General features: G+C 46.8%; 2 protein-coding genes across 3 annotated transcripts; one reads left to right on the top strand and one right to left on the bottom strand.

The window, feature by feature from the left end:
• Nucleotides 1-9,035: 9,035 nt before the first annotated feature.
• LOC109733683 (arabinogalactan O-methyltransferase 2-like) lies at nucleotides 9,036-9,899 on the bottom strand. The gene has a single exon (XM_020292910.4). The coding sequence runs from the start codon at nucleotides 9,693-9,695 to the stop codon at nucleotides 9,036-9,038; it is 660 nt and encodes a 219-aa protein (XP_020148499.1). The 5' UTR covers nucleotides 9,696-9,899.
• A 3,651-nt stretch (nucleotides 9,900-13,550) lies between these two features.
• On the top strand, nucleotides 13,551-20,456 carry LOC109733678 (uncharacterized). 2 transcript variants are annotated; one of them, XM_073497406.1, is made up of 10 exons: nucleotides 13,551-13,974; nucleotides 14,139-14,213; nucleotides 14,410-15,514; nucleotides 17,935-18,090; nucleotides 18,170-18,205; nucleotides 18,326-18,418; nucleotides 18,500-18,564; nucleotides 18,637-19,087; nucleotides 19,324-19,600; nucleotides 19,684-20,456. In XM_073497406.1, exons 4-10 carry the CDS (start codon nucleotides 18,061-18,063, stop codon nucleotides 20,001-20,003), a joined length of 1,272 nt encoding a protein of 423 aa, XP_073353507.1. In that variant the 5' UTR covers nucleotides 13,551-13,974; nucleotides 14,139-14,213; nucleotides 14,410-15,514; nucleotides 17,935-18,060; the 3' UTR covers nucleotides 20,004-20,456. The 2 variants fall into 2 exon arrangements, with proteins under 2 accessions (XP_073353507.1, XP_073353505.1); XM_073497404.1 differs by lacking the exons at nucleotides 13,551-13,974; nucleotides 14,139-14,213 and having other exon boundaries at nucleotides 15,366-15,514; nucleotides 18,326-18,564.
• Nucleotides 20,457-23,469: the final 3,013 nt, after the last annotated feature.

Genomic DNA, 23,469 nt, shown 5'->3' with positions numbered 1-23,469 from the left:
CGCTCAACCCCTCTCAAGCTACTACAAAGATGCATTGGCCTCACGATCAAGTCCTCGCACTAGGACATCTGCCGTGACAATTCCACGACAAGCGCCGTTGAACATCTCAACGCGCTGATCGAAGTTTGCCACCATCGAGAAGAGCGCGTCGACGGTGATGGGCTCGGTGCGGACGTCGAGTGCAGAGATGATCGGTTGATATTCCATATCAAGCCCGGCGACGATGAAGGAGATGAGCTCTCCCTCCCCAAGCGGTTTGCCCGCCGCCGCAAGCTCGTCAGAGAGGGCGCGCATCTGCCCGAAGTAGGTGGAGGCTGACTGAGATCCCTTCTGGGCGTTTGTAAGGGCAGATCTGATGTTGTTCACGCGGGACAAGGAAACTGCAGAGAACATATTTGCTAATGCAGTCCAGATCGCATGTGATGATTCAAGCGAAGCCACTTGAACAAGCACCTCCTTGGACAGATTACGAAGGAGATATGCCACGATTTGTTGATCTTGAACTAACCAGGGGTTATGGGCAGGATTGGGAACTACCTGCTCCTTACCATCTTTGTCTTTGCTAGTGATTGTTTTGGGAGGCTCCTCTATGGTTTGATCTATGTAGCCAAACAAGCCAGCGCCCAGTATCTGGGATCGTGTTTGGGCTCGCCAGAGAACGTAGTTCGTCCGGCTGAGGGGTTCTGATGTGTTGTAGTTGAGGCCGGAGGAGATGATTGCGGTGGAGAAGGACATGGCTGGGGCGTGGTGGATTGAAGATGGAAAGGATGGAGGAAGATGAGCTAGATGCTATGGAAGAGGCCTGCTCTGTATACCATGTGAAAATTGTAGAAGCGTCTCAACTCCCGTAACATGGGAGCCCGCATGATATATGTATTGATTAGGGTGAGACCGGCCAGAGAAATACATGGAGATAGAGAAGAATAAACAGATAAAAGATAACCATGCTAACAACCTGAAGATATATCTCCTAACTACTCTATGCGGAGCCGTGTGGAGCCGTGACCCGTGATACATGTTTAACAGTGCTCCCTCGCAAAAAATAAAATAAGATGAATATGCATGTCATCTCAATTCATAGATATACATGCTGGTATTTCCCATCGAAGCAGGTGGGTCGATAGAATGGCGTACGTGTAAGTTTTAACCATTTCCTGGGTCTTTGGCATGTGCTATCACGAGAATATGCTTTCCTTCAAGGCCGCAATGGCGCAAACAAAGAGTCGAAGCTCTTCTTCTTGGGCGGTGAAAAGGACCTGAGTGAGCTTTCCACGCTTTTCCACCAGTCTCTACGGCGTAGGCGCTCTGTTGAGACGAGCGGAGAGCACGGTGCCGCGAGGGCCGAGCCGGCACATGCACGCTCTCCCCACACGAGCCAGGATTTCGTTGGAAGTTGGAGCTGGTCGACGCTGCTGCAGGTTGATGTCGACTGCCTTCCTCCCTTGGAGTTGGACAGAGAGCTGTGAGAGCCGGCTACGGTTGCGTTTCGGTTTCTCCATTTATTCACGCGCACTCACGCAAACTGCAAGGAGGGTCGGGACTTGAAAAAAGAAAAAGAAAATCCAGACGTGGGCGTCCGGTGTGTTGCTCTCTTCTTTTCCTTTTTTTTTTGCCGAATGACGTCCGGTGGGATATGTATCCGGTGCACGCGTACTTATGGTGCTACTGGTGCACCGGATGTCATAGAATCTTTCCCGTGAATTTACGCTTTCAGTTTTTTTCTTTCCCTAATAATAATAAAGCACGGATTGACTTTGTCGGGTTCACCGTCACAATACGCTTTTTCCCGTGAATTTACGCTTTCAGTTTTTTTTCTTCAACATATCTATACTTATTTTCTATATCCAAGGTGGTATTAATATTTCCCTAATAATAAAGCAGCTATTGCTTCGGCCTGAACATTCAACAGAAAAATCGTTCGACCGCATATGTCCGCACGTCCAGCCTGATCTGGCCCACCCAGCCCGTTGCTTCCAGCCCACCGCCTATCTGTTCGTCCATAGCATGAGTTCATGTCTGACTCCATCGAAGAACGAAGCTTGTATTACAACTCGGAAACTGATCGAAGCGCTATAAATAATTTAACCGCCCCGATTTCCTCCCTCACGTCGCACCATAATAATAAAATCGAATCAAAAGAAATCTGGGCGAAACCTCCACGGCGCCGGTCCATCCTCGACGCACCTGACCCAAGTCTCGCCGCCTGCGAGCTTCAGGAGGCCCACGCGGACTGACTGCTACTGCTGGGCGTCGTCTGCCACGGCGCCGACGAGGGATGCATCCTCGAGGTGATCAACCCGAGGCTTGCCGCCGCCGAGTTCCAGAAAGGCAACACTCCTGCTGCCAAGCCTAGCGATCGTGTTCCACGACGCCGAGGGGGGATGCATCAGCAAGGCCGTCAACCTGAGGCTCGCCGCCGCCAAGTTCCAGAAGGGCAACCCTTCTGCAGCAGCGGCCATCTGAACCCAGGTTAGTGGCCGAGGGCGAAGACCATCGTGCATATCCGGATGTGCCTGCATTCATGTGGACGGCGCAGCCAGGGAACGGCAGTACGAACACACTGGCCAAGTATTGCATCCTGATGTACTTACTTACAATGTTGCATTATTTGCCCATCTGAAGTAGGGTGACCAGAAGAGTGCAAAGTATGATACTAAGCTATGCACCGGCGAGCAATTCAAAGAAGCTAATGTTAGTTTGGATGAGATGATGCAAAAGGGATTGTTCAACGTACATAACTTTGACGGAGGGGCTCATGAAGACACAGAAAAGGCATACACACTCCATGGTGGACTGCAGGAGGAAAGGGAGGGGAGCTACAGGCATATAGCTTCCATGTTAAACTTAAAACAGTGGAGGCAAGGCATAGAGATGTGCTTTGTATTGTAGAGGCACACGTTCATGTGGCCGACCCTGCTAGGGAATAACGGACACACCATGCTCGATGAATTCGACGCGGATGAGATTGACCTGCTAGAGCTGTACTGCTCTGTCTGGCCAATAGCAAAGGTACCGTTTACCTTCTCTCCTTAGGTTCAATCATTCCAGGCTTCTATCCCTTCTCAACATTTTTTGCTGTAGGACAATATGTTTGTGGAATTATTATTGCCACGGGTTCAGTCCTAAGGCATGGATTATCTATCTGAACATATGGCTTCAATCAGGAATCAATTGCTAATAAAGTAAATAGGGAAATATTGTCAGTTCAAATAACTACTGACTATGCGCATTGCACCGACAATCGGTGTCTTTTTTGCGAGGGGATTATTATTGCCACGGCTTCCATTCCAAGACAAAGTAGAACCGACAATACATGTTGACCAGTTGATCAATTGGTGCTGTTACCTGACCTTTCTTTATAATTGCATCAGTTTACCATTGATTTCCGTCCATCTTATTAAAACTGCTATATATTTGTTGTTCAGTTGAGATTTTATGCAGATTTCTTTATAAGGTATGCTTTGTAAGAGTTTCTTATTTTGTATAGGTTGTGGATCATAAATTAATTAATCTATTAATTTCCACCTTCGTTTAGTGAAATACATTAATTAATAATTTACTCATACAAGAAAAATAATTTTTAATGTGGTCTTCATGGCTCGATGTTCCCGTGTGTCTATTTTTTAACATGACCAAGGGACACGAAAAAGGAGAAACGGCAAAACACATATGTGTCATTAGGAGTGTGCAAGAATTTGTTTCCCCCGTTGCAACGCACGGACATCTTTGCTAGTATCTCCCTAATAATAATAATAATAATAATAATAATAATAATAATAATAATAATAATTAATAATTAATAATAAAGCACGGATTGACTTTGTCGGGTTCACCGTCACAATACACTTCTTCCCATGAATTTACGCTTTCAGTTTGAATTTGAAACATATTCAAGGTGGTACTAAATTTTGTCTCTAATTTTCGTCTGTGCTTCCGAACATCGTTTGCAGCTGCAAAAGTCAACGGGCCAGAATTTTATATTATGGGCCGCTAAAAAAGTTTGTCCTCGCGACCTGCCCTCCACTCCCTTTCTACTGCAGAAACCAGAGTTTGTGCTAAGATTTCAGATTTGAATTAATAGTCCCACACCGCCACTTTGTATCAAATTCTAGCAACTTATATACCTTCCAAATTGCAAGAATCAACAAGCCAAAGGGTGAGATACGACCAATCAAAGAGGAGAAGCGATTGAATCCAATAAAGTAGGCTGGGGTGTGCCAATAAGGAGACAGAGCCGGAGGATCTCAGAAAAAGATTGATAGCGCCGACGAGCTTGCGACACCAGCAACCGAGGCAGCCACCAAGCATGAGTATGCCGGACAGCCTCACGTGCCTCCGCCACAGGCCCGCCTCGCAGGACACGCAGCCACGCCGCAACCGGCCGACGAACGCCAAGTCTACAATCACCGTTGTCGGCCACCGTGCGCTGGGCCCGCCGCCGCAGGCCGAGCCGAGGCCGCGCTCACTCCACCACCACGGCATGGGGACGCTACCCCCGGCCACCGCGCGGGGGCTGTTGTTGGTCGGGCGTGAGGGTGCTGAATCCGGAGCACTAGGCGGCGACTAAGCGGGAGGCCAGATCGAGCGACAGTACAGGGGGTTGCTGTCCTGGATAGAGAAGAAAAGAAGGGAGAGCGTCTGGTGCATGTAGAAAAAGAGGAGGAAGACGATTGTGTTGTGTGGATTTTTTTGAGGGGTTCTGTTGTGTGTGGATAAGGGGGCCCGTAGTGGGCGGCGGTGGGTGTTGTGGCTAGATGTAGTGCTGGACCGGAAGCTGCTGGATGCATGCATCGATTACATTTTTTTCGGATGAGCACCCATTATTACTTGCTGTTGGATGTCATAGTTTAATATTAATGCCACATCTTACAAATACATACCAGATATGATATTTAAAAAATGAGTGAAATATTGAAAAAAAATATTCCTCAACTTTCGATGTCATCAATGTCTTGATGAGATATGGAGGAGAGAGGGAGGGATGAAAAGCAGAGAGAGAGATAGTGCGACAACGGTGCATCTTGCTCGCGTCCTGTTTCACCATGCACGAGGGTTGGGAGGGGGGAACACTCCCCTTCACTGTACCATCTATACCGTAGCTCTGCGTACCCATCGGGGCCCGTTGATAATGTCCAGGGAAGTGGTCATGTTGGTGTGAAGGATGTGCTACTAATACTGGCAGCAACGTGTCAACTAAAGAGGGCCAAGCAGTATAAACTTTTTACTTTCCGGCTATCATATTTTAAAAGTGGGAAAGTATAAATATAAATTGAGCGTTGCTACACATACGACGTTGGCCATATTATTCACCATGACAGACAAACTCCCGAATACCACACAAACTCTCATATTTATTTTGTAGTTGTATTAAGTCAGCGACAATTAATATGGATCGGAGGGAGTACAAATATCAAATAAGATACCACCCAATGATATGCCTTCTTCTATGAATTAGTGTTATCAAGATGGAAAAAACACATGGTTAGAATGTCATGTGATATTGATTACTAGGAAAGCCGTGAACTGAAAAATTTATATATTTCGTAGCCGCTTTGCAGAGATGGCTAGGATGTGATGCTATGATTACAAGAAAAACCATGAACTAAACAATTCATACACTAAATAGCCACTTTGCAAAGATGCTTTCACTGAAAGCACAATTCTTCTTCATGCTGGAGTATTTGATGTGGGTGCTTATTGGGCTAAGGAGAGAGTGATGAGTTTCCCATCCGTTGCTTAGGTTTTCTCCCGCTGCAACGCACGGGCATGTTTCCTAGTATAATCTTTCCCTAATCTCTCCTTAATAATAAAGCACGGATTGACTTTGTCGGGTTCACCGTCACAATATGCTTCTTTCCATCAATTTACGTTTTCAGTTTGAATTTAAAACATATACATGAGGTGGTACTAAATTTCGTCCGTCCAGTTTTCGTTGTCACAGTTTCAGTTTCCTTCCATACCCAGAATAGGCCTAGCGAACGAAGCCCATGAGCTGGCACAGCAAATCAAGCCCAACTATCGTGCGCGGCGAGGACGCCGGCAGTCGCGCAATGCTCCGGCGCTGTACGGTTTGCTTCGCTTGGCGATGGGCTTTGACCAGTCAAAGCAAAATATCCTTCGTGTAGCACTCCACGTAGTGCCCTTTTTTTCCTTACTGAGCCACGTAGTCACGAACGAGAAAATTGCACAGGCTCAGGGCACAACTAGAGTAAATCATTGAGAATAGCTCTCCTCCCGTTCACTATAGCAAGAAAAAAAATTAGACGTGCAGACGTGTAATCTGATCACTTGCCACACATCTAAAATCCAATTTACGCATGTACTAATTTTATGTGGTCGTGCCTTTAAAAAAATGCCATGTAGTAGTTTTTAAAAATCGTTCATGAATTTTAGAATGTTTATGTAGTTTTAAGAATAGTGTTCATATATCAAAATAATGCTCACACCAATTGAAATTTGTTCACCTTTTTATCAAGAAAAGTTTGTTCATGTAATTCTAAGAAGTGTTCTATTCGCAAAAAAAATTCTAAGAAGTGTTCACATGCTTACTAATATTTTGTAATTAAAGAAATTCATGTGATTTAAAAAATATTTATGTATTTCAAAAAGAATGTCGATGCATTTTTAAAAACAAATATACAATTTAAAAGTGAATGGGCGTATGAGAGATGGTGTATGTACTAGGTGCAGGCCGTGGCTCGGGAAGGGCATGTCCAGCTCGACGATATTAGGTTAGAATTGTTAGACATTCACTTGCGACGATGTTATTCAACGGAAAGTGTGTATGGGTTTAGCGTTTAGGTAGTGGCCGGGACCATCACCTTGGGATTGGCCACGTTCAGACACATTGCGATCAGGTGGACACCACGACCATGGTTGGCAGGAAAGAGGATAAGCGACAACACGGATGTGGCCAATGTTGAAATATAAGATGAACCTGTGGAGGAATCTTAAGTTGTGCTTATATTGTACTAGAGGTATGTGTTTTTATTTTCTTTCGTTGCAACGCAGGGGGAGGTTACAAATCCCTCGACTCAGATGGAAAACCTTGGGAATACCAAATAATTGGCAGAGACACAGGAAAAGCAGAGACACAGGCGTCCCGCCCGCGAGGGATGGCTTGGGACGATCGATGGCAAGCAGAGACACAACCCCCCCTCCCCCCGCGCGAGGGATGGCTCCGGACGGTCGATGGCAGCTCTATCGGCGTCGGTCGAAGGGGGGACGACGGGACGGGTGCCGGCTTCCAGCGACCTGGAAGGCAGCGGCTAGGCTCCCCTGCTGGCTGGCTCATGGCCAACCGAAAAAGAAATATGGTGGAGGAAGAAGGAGAAAGGAGGCGCTCGGGAGGCTCGGTGGTGGCCTCGATCCGATCCGATCTGGAATGAGAGCCTACGGGGAAGGTCTTGAAGCAGTGGCGACCGTTGAGGGGGGACTGGGAGTGCTGCGCACGGTGGTAGTTCCCCGCTGGACAGGGAAAAGGGGAGAGAAGGAAGAGAGAATCAAGAGTGTGGGGAGAAAAGGCATGGGGGGAGAGACGAGGATGAGGGCGGTTAAGAAGAAAGATAATATCGGAGGACAAACAACGATGCGTGTGGGGGTCAGACGACACTCGTCGTCCGTGCGAGAGGGCTCATGGAATCGTTGTCTACAGCCAGATGCAAATGCGATGGGTACACGAGCGGGCTGGACACGGGAGAGCACTCACCGAATATGATTTTTTTACATCAATCACCGATCAAATAAAATTATTCTCCAATCGATAGACACGCTTCTTTACCCATCAAATTGCTTCATTGTACAGGAGCAGTAGGGATAAGGAACAACAGGGAGGAGAGAGAGATGAGAGAGGAGAGATACGGGAGAAGAAGGGGACCATGGAGAGGGAGGAAGGGAATGGAGAATGCATAGAGAAGGGCGGCCACGCGAGGTTATAGCAGACAGTTGGGCTCGCCGGTTGGAGCCGAGAGGAAGGCGGCGGAGATGGCATCACGGGGAAGAGCTCGGCCTCTCCTCGCTTGGGCGCATTACAAGCTGCCTTTTTATAGAAAGAATGTTTTTTATTTCATTTTTTAATGGAAAGCGACCTTTTATTTCAGTGCCACGGGCTGCCTATGATTCAGCCACATCCCTTTTTTTAGAAGATGATTCAGCCACATCCATTTTACTATTCTCTTTATTGGGTCATTGGCCAGCTTTCGATACCATAAAAAATTCTTTATTAATTAGAAGTATCATCTACTCCAAAAAAAGCGTACCACTTCGCAAATTTACATATGATCCCATCAATTTATATATGTTCCCAAATAGGCAATCAACAAGCCTCTCAAAATTAAAAAGACTAAGGGTGAGATATAGCAATAATCTGGCATATGTGTTGATATGGATACTCTCTCAACTTCACAGTGAAGCGATGATGAGCTTAGAGGTTATGGCAGAAGAGCCAGTGCTTGAATGAACTAGACATATGCAAGTCGGTGATTGGATTGCTAAAATCTTGAACGTGTGTTATTTTTTTTCCGTTACAACGCACGGGCCCTTTTACTAGTACTAGTACTATACTAGTCTATCCCTAATAATAAAGCACGGATCGACTTTGTCGGGTTCACCGTCACAATACGCTTTTTCCCGTAAGTTTACGCTTTTACTTTGAATTAAAAACATATACACGAGGTGGTACTATATGTTTTACGTGCCCAAACTTCTGGCTAAAATTTCCTTAAAACGTTTCGGAGACTCCTTCACCTCCGTAGCCATCGGGATAGGAGCGGCACACCTATAAGTAGAGAGATCTGAGAGACCGCTGAACCATGCCGATCGAACATCGTGGACGCCATCATGGATACGCGCGTGAGCTGCGCCGCCGAGCAGAGAAGGTCGAAGGGGGGACGGCTCCGGCGGGGCTCTCGTTGGCGAACTCGTCGGCCGTCCGGCTCTCCCCTCCGCCTCTGGCCCTCTCGGCCTCTCCTCCGCCTCCGGCGTCCCCGGCCCCCCTGTAGGTGCGTCTCCATCCCAGCACCTGAGCTCCCCTGTCCTCATCGGCCAGCAGCCGCGATGAGGCGCTCGTCGGTCGGCATCCATGGCGCCGCTGGGTGGAGAAGATTGGCGGTGGCGTCAGATCTTCCCTTCGTCCGGTTCATCTCGTGCACCGTCACGTCCACCGCTTCGCCCCCCGTCACGCGCGCGGCCGTGGTGTATATGGCGCCCATCCTCCCCGGCTCCCCGGGACCTGCCCCGCTCGGCCCGTTGACGACGACCACGTCCCACCTCGCGTCGAGCACCTCCCGCGGCAAGTAGGTCAGCACCAGCCGGCAGCCCAACTTGCGCACCGTCCCCGTCGGGCGCCGGCACACCGGGCTCGACCTCGCGCGCCGCAGCACCGCCCACGCCTCCCCGGCCGGGTCGGGGTACCTTGAAACATGGACGGCCGCCGAGCTGCTGGGGCCACGCCCAACGAGCACGCCCCGCGCGTCCTCGGCGCTGTCGGAGGCGGTGGCAACGCCCTGCTCGGAGTTGACCGCGGCGAGCGCGCGGAGCTGCGGCGAGAGGCCGACCACAAGCAGCCTGCTGGGCGCGCGCGCGGCCACGATGGAGCGGAGCAGCGCGAACTCCTTGGCGTTGAGGCCGTCCGTGGACCAGAGGTGAAGAGCGAGGAGGTGGTGGTCCGGGACACAGCCAAGGTGCATCCTGCGCATCAATCAGAGATGAAGGCCAGGTATGTATGCAATTAATTCAAAGAGATTTACTGATTTACTCTAATGACTACTCAGGAAGTATGTGACAGGGATGTTTCTCCACTGACCCCTGGATCATGAACGCTAATTACAATTGCGGATCTGCATATGTGTGACTGGGATTTTATGGCTGTTGCATGGCATTGGGCAATATGGTGGAATTGTTGTGGGATTTTGGATGTCTTTGCTGGTTCACAGAGATAGATGTAGGTGAGTTTCTTCTGTGCTTATGATTGTGTTTGATAATGCCTCGTTCAATGAGCGTGCCATTCGACCAATTGTTTGTATGAATTCTGTAAAAATTGTGTGACTATGAGTGAACGAAATCTTGTGTGCCGCACCTTTGAGCTTGAGATGCAGATTTGTATTCCCTGTGAGTAACTTAACATCTGGCATCTTTACTTAAAAAAATTAGATGCAACTGGGGAACTTGAATCATTTGTTAGGTAAATGGCAGGAGCAGAACCTATTCAGTAAATACAAACGATCCGCATCTCATGTTCAAAGGGACATCTTAAAGGCTTTGTCTTTCTAGCGTGTTCTGCTCACAATTCACCACCCTTCTTGATAAATTGGTATGCTCTTGGTATTGACATCCAACATATTCAGTACAAACATGTCTTGAATTGTTTTTGTAGGATTAAATGTTGCAGCACTTGTGATTTTATCATTCCGTCTTAAAGTATTCACACTGCTGGCACCATATGTGTACAACTGGAAACGTATTTTACCGAGTTAAGAGAAAATGATGCCATGAGGAAAACTTTGAACAAGTTTTATAAGATCATCTTTATACGTGTCTTTCAATCTTTCAGTTCTTTTATGACTGCTGGGTTTATTAGTACAAATAAAATTTACTAATAAACTTGAGGATAGGAGAAACATCAGAACAGTGAAAGCATGTCACATGGTACAGATGTAACAGTACTGATACAGAAACAAAGCATGTACAGTTAGCAAAACAGAAGCACCAGAATGTTTAAGGGGAGTTGAATGTCAAAAACCACAAACCTGGTACTCTAATGGTTTTCAGGCTCATATTTTATAGTGAACAAGAAACCATTTTTCTCACTCTTTTATGCGTAATTATGCCTAACGTATATTAATGTTTTGGTGGAAACAGTGGTACTTCCTGTCCTCTTTCAGAGTTTAAACTACTTTCCTGATGATTTAATAAAGTCGAAACTTTGACAAGGGATGTAGCAGGGTTAGCAGAAAACATGATGCACGATTGAATTAAACATGCAGGGTTCAATACACGTCTAAGCATGCAAATATATTTTATTTCACCAGAAAGAATCTGCTTGGTTCTTTTACTAATTATCTTGTCAAATGCAGTTCATGGGATAAGGATGGTACATCAGTTCTGAAGATTACTTTATTTCAATACTAGAACATGAGACGAATTACTTTATCTGTTATACTACAATATGGGCGGACACCAATGTTGACTTCGAATTGCATTGCTTATTTTGCTAAGTGAGAACATATGTCTGCAATTCTGCATACATCTTCATGATATTTCCTTCTATCTAATTTATATGAAGATTAAGAGTTATTTTTTACCCAAAATTTACCTGAGAATTACTTCAGTGTGTGTCATGTCCATCTTATTCCATCCACATGATCAATGGGCCACAAATATAATTCTCAATCCAAGCATTCCCAAAACTAATAATTTGTGCCTTCAATAACCGAAGGTACTTTTTTTTGTCTAATCTTAAAATCTTGGCTGATATAATAATATTAGTGTCACAGTGGTCTTCGCTGCTATCGTGACTACTACAATACTATAAGAGAAGCAAAAGCCTCTATTGATTGTTGCAGCCTTGCAGGAGATCCAGGAAATGAGACATTAGGGCCCTCTGATTCTTAAGGAGCTCCATGCAATGTATTAAGGCCAGGAAATTCAGTTTGTTTTTCATTTGACTTCTCTATGACCTGTTGCCCTTATTCGATGTGTTATTCAGGTACTAATTTTGGGATAATCGGAAAAAATAAGCTTTGTAAGTTACATCATATTTCCACGTTTTAGTATGAGATTTAGATATATTGTTTCTCCGTTTGCGTATTCATTATATGTTTTTCTCCCGTTGCAACACACGGGCATGTTACATGTAACTGCACTTAACTCTGCTTATATTTCTCAATGGCCGCAAAGTTCAAGCAGTAGTAAGTAGTATATTACATACTTTGCTCACAGTATAATCATAATCATCTGATGCAATGTGATAGTTCCAGCAAAATTTCTTCACCTATATATCAAATTATGTTACTTCTCTTTGTGTAAATCTTAGATTTCTAGATCTTATGAAAATGACTTTTTATTTCAGAAGTGTTAATTTGAATTTTTAAACTGTTTAAATATAGATGAATCTTTGCAAATCCAAAAAAGTGGTGGGAATATCTACAACATGTAGTTTCTCAAGCAATCTTCTGCATGTTTGTGACATGATCATTGTGCACATATATTTAATACTGAATGAAGGTCTTCTGCTATCACTATTAATGGTTCTGTTGTTGTGTAAGTCATTTCTTAAGTGTTGTGCATTAACACATTAGAGTAAAAGATAATTGTGTATGAAGAATCATATTACGGAGTCAGGCAGAATTTGACCTTAGTTTTGACCAAATTAATCTTTATTTGTTTGCCAGGTTGTGTGTCAAACATCGCTTCATGTTGTAGTGTATTTTTTTCCTTTCAAAAGCCAGACTATGCAATTTGGCTTTATAAGAAGTTTCACTTTATTATTAGTGGAGAGCGGGAGATAAGGAAAGGGAAGGAAAAAAAATACTAATTCTAGAAACTAGCCATTGTTCCATGGCAAAACACGTGAGTTTGTTCTATTATGTTCATCGGAAGTCTTTATGGAGGAGTTGGGACTGAGTGAGCGACATAGATTTGCTTGAGGCTACGAATTCTTTTCTGTTGTTACTTGCATCTTACTTCATTTTTTTCTTCAAGTTCTTCCTGTTTTCCCATATCGTCTTCTCTATAGAAGCTGCTACATCAAATTAACTAAGTACATTCTTCTTTCTTGTCCAAGTTTGTTCTATTCTATTACTCGGAAGTCTGTATAAGATTGAGAGAGTGAAGCAGATTTGCTTGAGATTTGAATTATTTTTTGATGCCGGGTTTGTACGCTATACTATTTGATTAATGAAAACTGATGGAAAGTAGTGGCAAACATTTGATTGAGTAAGCTACTGGATTGTACCAGTAATACATTCTTTGCAATATAATCATTGTTTGTATTTACACATTGGATAATAGATGTTTCAATCGCTAAATTAAACTAAGGCTTTTAGAATAAATTGTGGCCTCTAAGCTTGTGTGTAGTCAATTACTAAATGTGTAATATTAGCACGACTATTTCTTAAGTGCTCCCAGCCACTTATGTTCTTTCTTTTTTTGACCAAATGATATTTATGTTCTCGATGGATTGATTTGAATGCCGCCCCGTTGCAACGCACGGGCCCTTTTGCTAGTCTCTCCCTAATAATAAAGCACGGATTGACTTTGTCGGGTTCACCGTCACAATGCGCTTTCTTCTCATGTCATAATACGCTTTTACGATTCTCTCCCTAATAATAAAGCACGGATTGACTTTGTCGGGTTCACCGTCACAATACGCTTTTACGATTTGTATGGACAAAATCATAATATAAACGAGGTGGTACTAATAGCATGTTCGTCCGTCCGTTCGACCTGATTCGATCTAACCCTCCTGTAATTTTAGGTAATTAACCCGCAAAGTTTGTGTTTCGTTCCAGATTGGGCCTTTTTTAATGGGCCTGCAGAAAAACAATACGTGTAGGACACAGGAGCACGGGCTCCTCAATGCGTACGGTAGCGCCGCCGCCGCCGCGCGCCCGTTCCTCTCTGGCGGCGCCGCCGCCCTGCTCTCGTTCCCCTACCTATGCATCTCAATCTTCTCCCGCACCACCACGATCTTCAACCTCCTGCTGCCGTATGTCTCCGATTTGGATCGGAGTCCGTGTTCCCCCATGATAAGTGCTGCAACACGAATCCATGGCGTGCCCGACCCAGATTTCAGAGGGACTTGGCTGCCATTAGAAGGAGCCCTCGACCGGAATCTCCATTAAATCGCTTCATATCGCAACTTTTGAAGAGTCGTCCAGGATCGTCTCAGCCGAGTTCGTCGGAAGAAAATCCGCCGCCCAAGCGTACTACATCTGAGCCGGAAGAACATCCCCTGCCGAACATGCTACCCCAGAGGTATGTACTAGCTTTTGCCAAATTATTCTGTAAAATTTTCATCTACAGTCATAAAAAGTAATGTTCTTCTTGGTCTGGTCAGAAAGTACTGCACCTTTTTTCTGCAATCTTTGTATTTGTTCTGCTTGAAAAAATCTAGGACTGATCTCTCTGCCATTGTTCAGATCACATCTTCCTTTGCTAGAACACGTGAGCTGATTCCGACTTTGGCCTCAAGTTGCTCCCGTCAATGACAAGTGGTTAGTTTTATGGGGTTCACAATTGACTTTTTCAACTATAACACAATAGTCAGTGCATGAGACAGAGATAACTCATGTTGGATCGACACATCCATATCAGATAGCTATATTCAGCGCAAGTTATTGATATATTTCTTCAACTACCTCTCATTTACCGCATGTTGATTTTCTCATGAACTGCTTGCTGCAAATATAGGGAGGAGTGGGAGTGCTGTGTTCATGAAATTGAGTATCTCAGAAGAATTTGGTTTGGCACTTATTTTCCTCAACCTGTTATTCTTCAAATGTGCTTCCCATGGATTTGATAAATTTGGTGAGATAATGTTATGTGTCAGGTATGGCCATAAGATACTCATGAAACTTATTTTATTTTGCCTCACACAAGATGTATGTTGTTTAGACTCATGTACTGCCAGTACTGGTAGATCGATGATCTAAGGATCATATGAATGATTAATGGAGGATAATTCATATTCAGTTCTCCTCTCAATTTTTGTGGTGCCAAGCTTGATCTTATCCATCTAGCTGACTGAAAGTGCCTTCTAATCACTATTGAACGCATATGTTAGTTAGTTTGACTGTATATACACCACACAAAAAGTAAAAAATGAATTCTAGAAAAAATTAGACACAAATACTACAGAACCAGTGGACCCTCGAGAAACAAAAGGCACACCTAAAGGATTTTTTTCTTAACAAAATGTATTAATTTGACTATTTGAGTATAAAAAATGTGCAATCGCAATCTTGCTTTTTCAAGGAAAACAGGGGACTGCTACATACTCGATATGGATCGAGGCTAATTATTGATCTTCCAAGTTAAAAAATCTGAAAATAACTTTCATTTAGTAATGGATACATAGTCAAGAAAGGATGCCTTTCCCGAAAGATACAAAACAAAATCGTGTTCGTGTATGTCCGGCTGACAGATGAATCGATCTCCTTTCAAGTATCAACCCAGCAACCTTCGTGTACGTACATGTGTGCATCAAGGATGCACGGGTCCATTGGCCTGCGTACCACACATCCCTTCACTAACTCCATCAGTATCATTCTTAACAAGGTAAGTATGATTCCCTAATCCCTGATTTTATTAATTGATCTTTGATGCTTCATCCCTAATGTCGTTATACCTTATTGATTCTATAAAAGATCTCAAACAGGAACTGTCGTGGAATTGTCACGGCAGATGTCCTTGAGCTAGGACTTAGTCGTGGAGCCATCGCAACTAGGAAGCTTGAAGGGGTTATGCGGGACAAGGAACACGAGGGTTTATACTGGTTCGACCCCTTACAGTGAAGGTAAAAGCCTATGTCTAGTTTGGGGTGATATTGATTAGGGTTACGATCGCCAGGAGTTAAACCACTAAGCCCGGCTCTCGATGAGATTGTTGTCGCCCTTAAACCGCTGTCGGGTCGTCCCTTTATATAAGGAGGCTGACGCCCAGCAGCCCTTAGAGTCCCGGCCGGCTTATAAGAGTATCCGGCCCGGACTCTAAACTATACTTGCCTTACGCTACAAGTACGGGCCTTAAGCCATATCCGGGTCTCAGCCCATCTCTGGCCCATCTCTTGAAACTTGGCTCCGGACTTCTGGCAATAACCGTACGAGTAACCCGGCCCCTCCTGGCGGGTGACTCTAAGGTCTATATCCTCAACATTAGGCCCCAGATTGATTTGAGCCGGCTCATGTCAATCTTCAACTCTTCTGACAGAAAAAATCTCCGGATTATCATTCATGTGAAAGTCATAACCCGGAGTGACGTCATCCTCTAGACTCCAGATAATCCGCCGTGACATCATTCTCCATTAAGTCCGTTTTTTACTCCGCCAGATCCGCAACGGATCTTTGCTTTTACTGCCATTCCGAAAATCGAGGCGTCGTGGGGGGAGATAACCATGCCGTGGTCTCCTTGAATCTCGCGCCCACTTATGACCTCGCCTTATAAATAGGCCGGCCCAACAGGCTCTTCTCACGCTCTCTTCTTCCTCCTCGCGTCGTCGCTCCTCTGCCCGAGCTCTGCCACTGCCGCCGCCGTCGCGCCCTTGATCTTCATCAACCCGGCCGCTGCATCACCCTGACTCGGACTAGATAACGGCGGCGACTTCCGCTCTTCCCGAACTCCGGTGAGTCTCCTCTGCCTTGCTAGAACAGATCTGTGGTAGAGTTCAAATAGTTCATCCGTGTTCTTCGCCATGGTCCGCAGGCTTCAGTAGTTCTTGTAGTTGCCACCCTTGTTTGATCTTGGATATGTGTAGACTTACTGCAGTAGTTGTTTATTACTCATTTTACCTGAAAAACGCACTTCTTTCCACTGCATAAGATCCCCTTCAAGCTCAAGAACTCCCCTGCGTCCGCATTTTAGGTCTAGAAAATTTTCTTTGCTCCGACCATTTTGATCCAAAAAAGTTACGGTAGTATGCGAAACCTGTTTTACCACACTTAGTAAAAACTGCAACCATTGAATCTTGGCGGCTTACACTTCCGGCTTAAAGAAAACACGCACCGTAGAACTTTCCGGTTTAAAGAGAACCATGCTCTGTAGAATCCTCCGGCTTAACTGTAGTAAAGCCGTAAATAACCAATTTACTCTGAATCCCCCTGCGGCTTAAATAACCCACCGTATCTGAATATATATCATTAGTCCCCTTCATAAGCCGCCATCTTAGTTTGAACGATAGATCTCCGGCTTATAATTAACCCGGACACTTTTCTCTTTATCATAGACCACCAACCTTCACCATGCCTCCCAAGGCTCCCATTACTTGCAACTGGATGAAGTCCAACGTCACCGACGAGACCCTGGCCAATTTCGTTAAGTCCGGATATTTGCCTAAGAAGGAAATCATGGCCTAACGTGCCCCTAACCCGTCGGAAGAGAGACCACAGCCAAGGGACGGGGAGGTAGTGATCTTCGCAGACCACATGAGCCGGGGCTTCGCACCACCCGGCTCAAAGTTTTTCAGGGACGTGCTCAACTTCTTTGACTTACGGCCTCAGGATATAGGACCCAACTCCGTATCCAACATCTGCAACTTCCAAGTCTTTTGCGAAGTGTACCTTGGAGAAGAGCCCAGTTTACTGCTTTTCAGAGAGCTGTTCTACTTAAACCGCCAAAACGAGTGTGCCAACGGGCCAAGTCGGGAATTAGGCGGCATCTCCATCCAGCGGCGTAGGGACTGTCTGTTCCCTTACGCAGAGCCGCCAAGCCACCCCAAGGACTGGAATATGACTTGGTTCTACTGCCAAGATACGTCCCCGGCTGACGAGAACCCGCTGCCCGGCTTTCGCCCAACCCGTCTAGAGCCGACTCATCCGCTGTCGGACAAACTGACTGCAGCGGAACACCAACCTCTGCTTCCAACTATCAATAAGATCAAGGCCCTGCTAGGCAACGGTCTGAACGGAATTGATCTGGTCCGGGTCTGGATCTCATGGCGGGTGATCCCATTGAGCCGCCGCCCCGGCTTAATGTGTGAGTACACCGGGCGAAAGGATGACCCGCAGAGGCACAGTCGCAATGATCTTCCAGAAGACGTTGCAGAGGAAGAGACCAAGGCTCTTCTAAACGAGAGCCTGGCAGACTGCGGAAGAACCGGGCTAGCCCCCTTCTGCAAGACCAATCCAGCCCCAGCGGTAAGCCGCTGACTTTAACTTTTATCTTCGTCTGCATATAACCTTCATCTGAACCGTTTTAAGAATCAATCATTGTATCTTTCAGGCTGATGATAAGTTCTGGCGGGTCAAATATGACCATGAAGCGGCCAAGAAGGCCAGAAAGGCGAAGAAAGCCGCCAAGAAAGCCGCCCCTCGCAAGAAGGGAAGCCGACCCACTGCTTCGGAGCTAATGCAATTAAGCGACAGCTCCGAGTCAGAGGTAACCCTTAAACCTTTAAATTCTTGCTATATTTGTTGCTTGTTGCTGTCCGCCTTATCAACACTTTGCTTATTGACAGGATGACACCGGCGCCAGTAACCTGGTGGTTGAAGAGGTAATGTCACTTTTCTCCGACTCGGAGCCTTTGCCACAGCTGAAAGTCCGAAGAGTAACCCGGAAAGTAAGCTTTTCACATCCATTAGCTCATCAAGACCCTCAATTTCTTTTGAAGCAGCAGGTTCACGAAAGCCGGCGTCACACCCGGGCCCGCAAGGACACCGACCTCTCCGCCGGGTTACCCGACGCAACAAGGAAGCGTCGCACTGAGGTTTTTTCTCACTTGTACCCTTTTCATCCGTTGGCGGGTGTTATCCGTCAGCCACTCAACTCTTCTGACTCCAATTATCAGGAGACCTCCCCCTCTTCGGGTGACTCCATGCAGTCAAATCTGCCGGCCTTCAAGACTGCGCCTGGGTAACAACAATCTTCTTACACTATCTTTATCTGTACTTATTCTTTGTGCGCCTAACACTTCTGTCTTTGCAGTGCCCAGGCAAAGCTCACCAAAAGAGCAAAGAAGACCAGGTCAGCCGGAGTGCCAGACTTGCCTGACCCGGAGGCGACGGCTCAAGAGCCGCCAGCTGCCTCCGCCCCCGAAGCCACCACTCCAATGGACACGGCGCCTGAGGCCCGTGCCCCGACTAACAAGACAACGACCGAAGCGTCGGTTAACCCGGAGGCCTCCGGCTCAGCCCCACCAGCAGACGACCCGGACGTGGTAATCACCCGGACGGAATTCGTTGAGCCGGGGAGACCGACCGCGTTGGCCAAATGCTCCGCGAAGGGGGAGTTACTGCAGCCCCACCGGGTGAACCTGGACCTCTCCGGCTACATCGACTTGAGCATTGGAGAGCTCGTCTCTGGCTACATCAGCCAAGCCCACAAGAGCCGGGACGCCGAGGTTGCCATGGTCAACCAGATCCAACAAAAATCCGAGGTACCCTTCTGCTGTCTTCTTACTTTACTGCATAGTTACCTTTGCCATGCTAGCCCCCAAGTCGATGCCTTATACTTGAATATGTTGTAGACTTAGATTCCGGCTTACTCATCTGAGCCGGCAGTATGTAGATAGATGCGTTCAATATGCATTAGCCCCCAAGTGCCAAGTGTCTTTGCTTGGAAAACGCTTGGGACTTATATAATGACTGTCAATTAACCCGGAAATATATGCAGGCTGTTGGCAAGAAACTAGAGGCGGATCTTGCGGATCTCAAGAGCCGGCTGAAGATGCAGGAGACGGAGACACGGAAGGCAAACGCCAAGTTTGTAACCAGCATCGCCACTCACGAAAAATTGAAGACCGTGTTTGATGCTGAAAGGAAAGCCTGGGTCGAAGAGAAGGCCGCACTAGTGACCCGGGCGGAACAGGAGGAGAAGGCTCTCGCTGAGAAGACTGCCGAGCTCTCCGGCCTAAAACACCAGGTTTCCCAAATGGTGGCTGCTATCTTCGGTAAGTCGCCTCACCGGCTTTCATCAAGTCTGTATATGTCATGATTCTTCCTCGTTACCGGCTTATCTGATCTTGTTAAGCAGGTCCCAGGAGTGCCAACCTCAACCAGAGCGTGGTCACCAAGTTAAAGGCCGTGTATACCTTGGTGGAACAGCTCTACACCGGGTCACAGCGTGCCTTAGCTGTGGTGGCCCTATCTAACGAGGTGCCAACTCATCTGGCCGAAGTCCTGCGCCGGCTCGCTGTTCTGCCGCAGCGGATCCAGGAGCTACGACGGGCCTCCGCGAGAGCCGGAGCAATTGCCGCGCTGAGCCGGGCCAAAGCATTCCTGCCGGAGCTAGACCCGGCAGACATCGCCCTAGGTTACCCAAGCCTGAAGGAAGATGGCTCAGCCTTCGACTAGAAGGACTTCGCGGCATGTGTAAAGGTTGTACGCCCGGTGGCCACCCTCATCGGGAACGACACCGACTTAACCAAGTACCAGCCGGGTTATGATGCGGAGAATCAGAGGATTCCAACCCCTCGCTATGAAGCCCTCAATTTGATCCCTCCGGCTCGTCAGCACACCTTCGTCCCGGAGATTGACCCGGCCGGGTTAATTGACGAAGAAGCCCAGTTCGAAGCTCTCAGCGGCATCAACTGGAAATCATCAACCTTCGAGGTCTTAGGATCAGCCGGAGGAGAAGACAGGAATGAGCCGGGGACTTCAACTCAGCGGGCATCATAAGTTAGCTGGCGGCTTATCAAACATTGTTCCATCTTTTAGACTTGAAGAATTATTGTAATAGAGTAGGTGCAACAGTTTATCTCTGCCGTGCCATCGTGCACGTTTTTGAATGCGAAAGCCCTTTGAATTTGTCTCTTTGATGTTTTTCCGGGTCATAATCATCCCTTTGTTCTTCTCAACCTCAAAAGGTGCCTGTAAGTATCTGCATAGAAAAGGCAAATCACAAGTCTCGAGGCGGCTTACCGCCCTGAGAATCAGGTGTTTTGAGATAAATCACCCGGAATATGAAAAAAAAGACTGGTCCTTAATTATACTCTGAACATAGCCAAAATGACACACTTAACAGCCTGTAAGCATCTTCCGGTTTAAATAACCCGGGCAGTAAGGTTGACACCTTGACTCTGATTTACTTGCTTTAATGACACCCATGACGTGCAACTAACACTGTAAACCAAAGTTAAACCGGCAAGTGAGACCCGGCCATGCACACCTCAGAATAAACTTGTGAAAAAGCAGAAGAACTTAGGGGCTTCCGGTTCGGATACGACCAGAGACCTGGCCCCAAGGGGTTAAGCTAAGATTCGGATACGATCATATAGCCCTCAGTGGGTGTGGCGATGCCAATCAAGAGGGTACCGACAGCTATGTTCTCTTTGGTTCGAATACGACCCATGTTTGAACAGGAAGCCCCCAAGTGATTCTTAAAATTGTTTAACGACGCTGATTCGAATACGATCCACGTCGGTTCTCAGAGGGGTTAAACTGTGATTCAAATATGACCAAAGGCAACTTCCCAATGAGCTCGGCACTTTGCCAATCAAGTGGGTATCGACAGCTATGTTCTCTTTGGTTCGAATACGACCCATGTTTGAACAGGAAGCCCCCAAGTGACTTTACTGCTTACGGCTAGATTCGAATACGATCATAAGCCGGATCCTCCTTTAAGTCGGCATGTAAAAAACAACACACGCATATTTGGAGGAGAAAAAAGGACAGAGGTCCTGCTTTATTGCTTATCATAATATATACATGGCTGAGATATATATGTTACACTACGAGAGCCGGTAACTCAAGTGTAGTAAGGCCGAAGCTGAGCTATGTTCCACGGCCGACGGGTCTTTTCCTCAGATTTACGCGAATCCTTATGCTCCCGAATATCAATGAGGTAATAAGACCCGTTGTGCAAGTTCTTGCTGACCACAAAGGGCCCTTCCCAAGGTGGGGATAACTTGTGTGCATCTGTTTGATCCTGGATGAGCCAGAGCACAAGGTCGCCTTCCTGGAAGACCCGGGATTTGACCCGGCGGCTATGATAACGGCGCAGGTCTTGTTGGTAAATCGCTGAACGGGCTGCTGCCACATCACGCTGTTTGTCCAACAAATCCAGAGCATCTTGACGCGCCTGTTCATTATCCGTCTCAACATAAGCCGCCACGCGAGGTGAATCGTGACGGATGTCACTGGGGAGGACTGCTTCTGCTCCATAAACCATGAAGAAAGGCGTGAAGCCTGTAGACCTGTTAGGAGTAGTGTTGATGCTCCATAAGACGGAAGGCAACTCCTCCACCCAACAACCCGGCGTCCGTTGTAAAGGGACCAAAAGCCGGGGCTTGATACCCTTCAGAATTTCCTGGTTAGCTCTCTCAGCCTGACCATTGGATTGAGGATGAGCCACTGAAGAAACATCCAGTCGGATATGCTCTCGTTAACAAAATTCTTCCATGGCACCTTTGGAGAGATTGGTGCCATTGTCAGTTATAATGCTGTGCGAAAAACCAAAGCGGAAAATCACCTTTTTCATAAATTGAACCGCCGTGGCTGCATCGCACTTGCTAACTGGCTCAGCTTCCACCCACTTTGTGAATTTGTCAATTGCCACCAAGAGGTGGGTCTTCTTATCCTTGGACCGTTTAAAAGGCCCAACCATATCAAGCCCCCAGACTGCAAAGAGCCAAGTGATTGGGATCATCCTCAACTCCTGAGCCGGCACATGAGCCAGTCGTGAGAACCTTTGGCAACCATCATATTTACTGACCAAGTCCTCTGCATCAGCATGAGCCGTCAGCCAATAAAAACCATGACGGAAAGCCTTGGCTACAAGAGATTTTGAGCCGGCATGATGACCACAATCCCCTTCATGGAGCTCCCGCAAGATCTCTTGGCCTTCCTCAGGGGAGATACAACGTTGAAAAGCCCCCGAAACACTGCGATGATGTAACTCGCCATCGATGACGATCATTGACTTAACCCGCCGGGTTACTTGCCTGGCCAAAGCTTCATCCTCAGGCAACTCTCCCCGGGTTATATAAGCCAGATATGGCATTGTCCAGTCTGGTATGACATGAAGAGCCGCCACCAGTCGTGCCTCCGGGTCAGGGATAGCCAAGTCCTCCTCTGTAGGCAACTTAACCGAGGGGTTATACAGGACATCCAGGAAAGTGTTAGGCGGCACCGGCTTTCGCTGAGAGCCTAGCCGGCTTAAAGCATCAGCCGCATCGTTCTTCCTGCGATCAATGTGCTCCACTTGGTATCCCTGGAAATGCCCAGCAATGGCATCAACCTCGCGGCGATAAGCCGCCATGAGAGGATCCTTAGAATCCCAGGTGCCTGATACTTGTTGAGCCACCAAGTCTGAGTCACCAAAGCACCTTACCCGGCTTAAGCTCATCTCCTTAGCTACCCGAAGACCGTGGAGCAAAGCCTCGTATTCAGCCGCATTGTTAGTGCAAGGAAACATCAACTGCAGCACATAATGGAACTTGTCACCCTTAGGGGAAGCCAATACAACACCAGCCCCCGAGCCCTCCAGCTGTCTGGACCCATCAAAGTGAATAGTCCAATAAGTGTTATCTGGCTTTTGTGCAGGCACTTGTGACTCCGTCCAATCATTGATGAAATCCACCAAAGCCTGCGATTTAACAGCAGTGCGTGGCACATATTTGAGGCCATGAGGTCCAAGTTCTATAGCCCACTTAGCAATTCTCCCTGTAGCCTCTCTGTTTTGGATAATATCACCAAGAGGGGCAGAACTGACCACAGTGATGGGATGACCCTGAAAATAATGCTTGAGCTTCCGGCTCGCCATGAACACACCATATACGAGCTTCTGCCAATGCGGGTATCGCTGCTTGGACTCAATGAG

Source organism: Aegilops tauschii, chromosome 1 (genome assembly GCF_002575655.3).
Source record: "Aegilops tauschii subsp. strangulata cultivar AL8/78 chromosome 1, Aet v6.0, whole genome shotgun sequence".
Taxonomy (NCBI): domain Eukaryota; kingdom Viridiplantae; phylum Streptophyta; class Magnoliopsida; order Poales; family Poaceae; genus Aegilops; species Aegilops tauschii.
The sequence above is the reverse complement of the archived record's forward strand: the minus strand, read 5'-3'. Positions and strand labels throughout refer to the sequence as shown.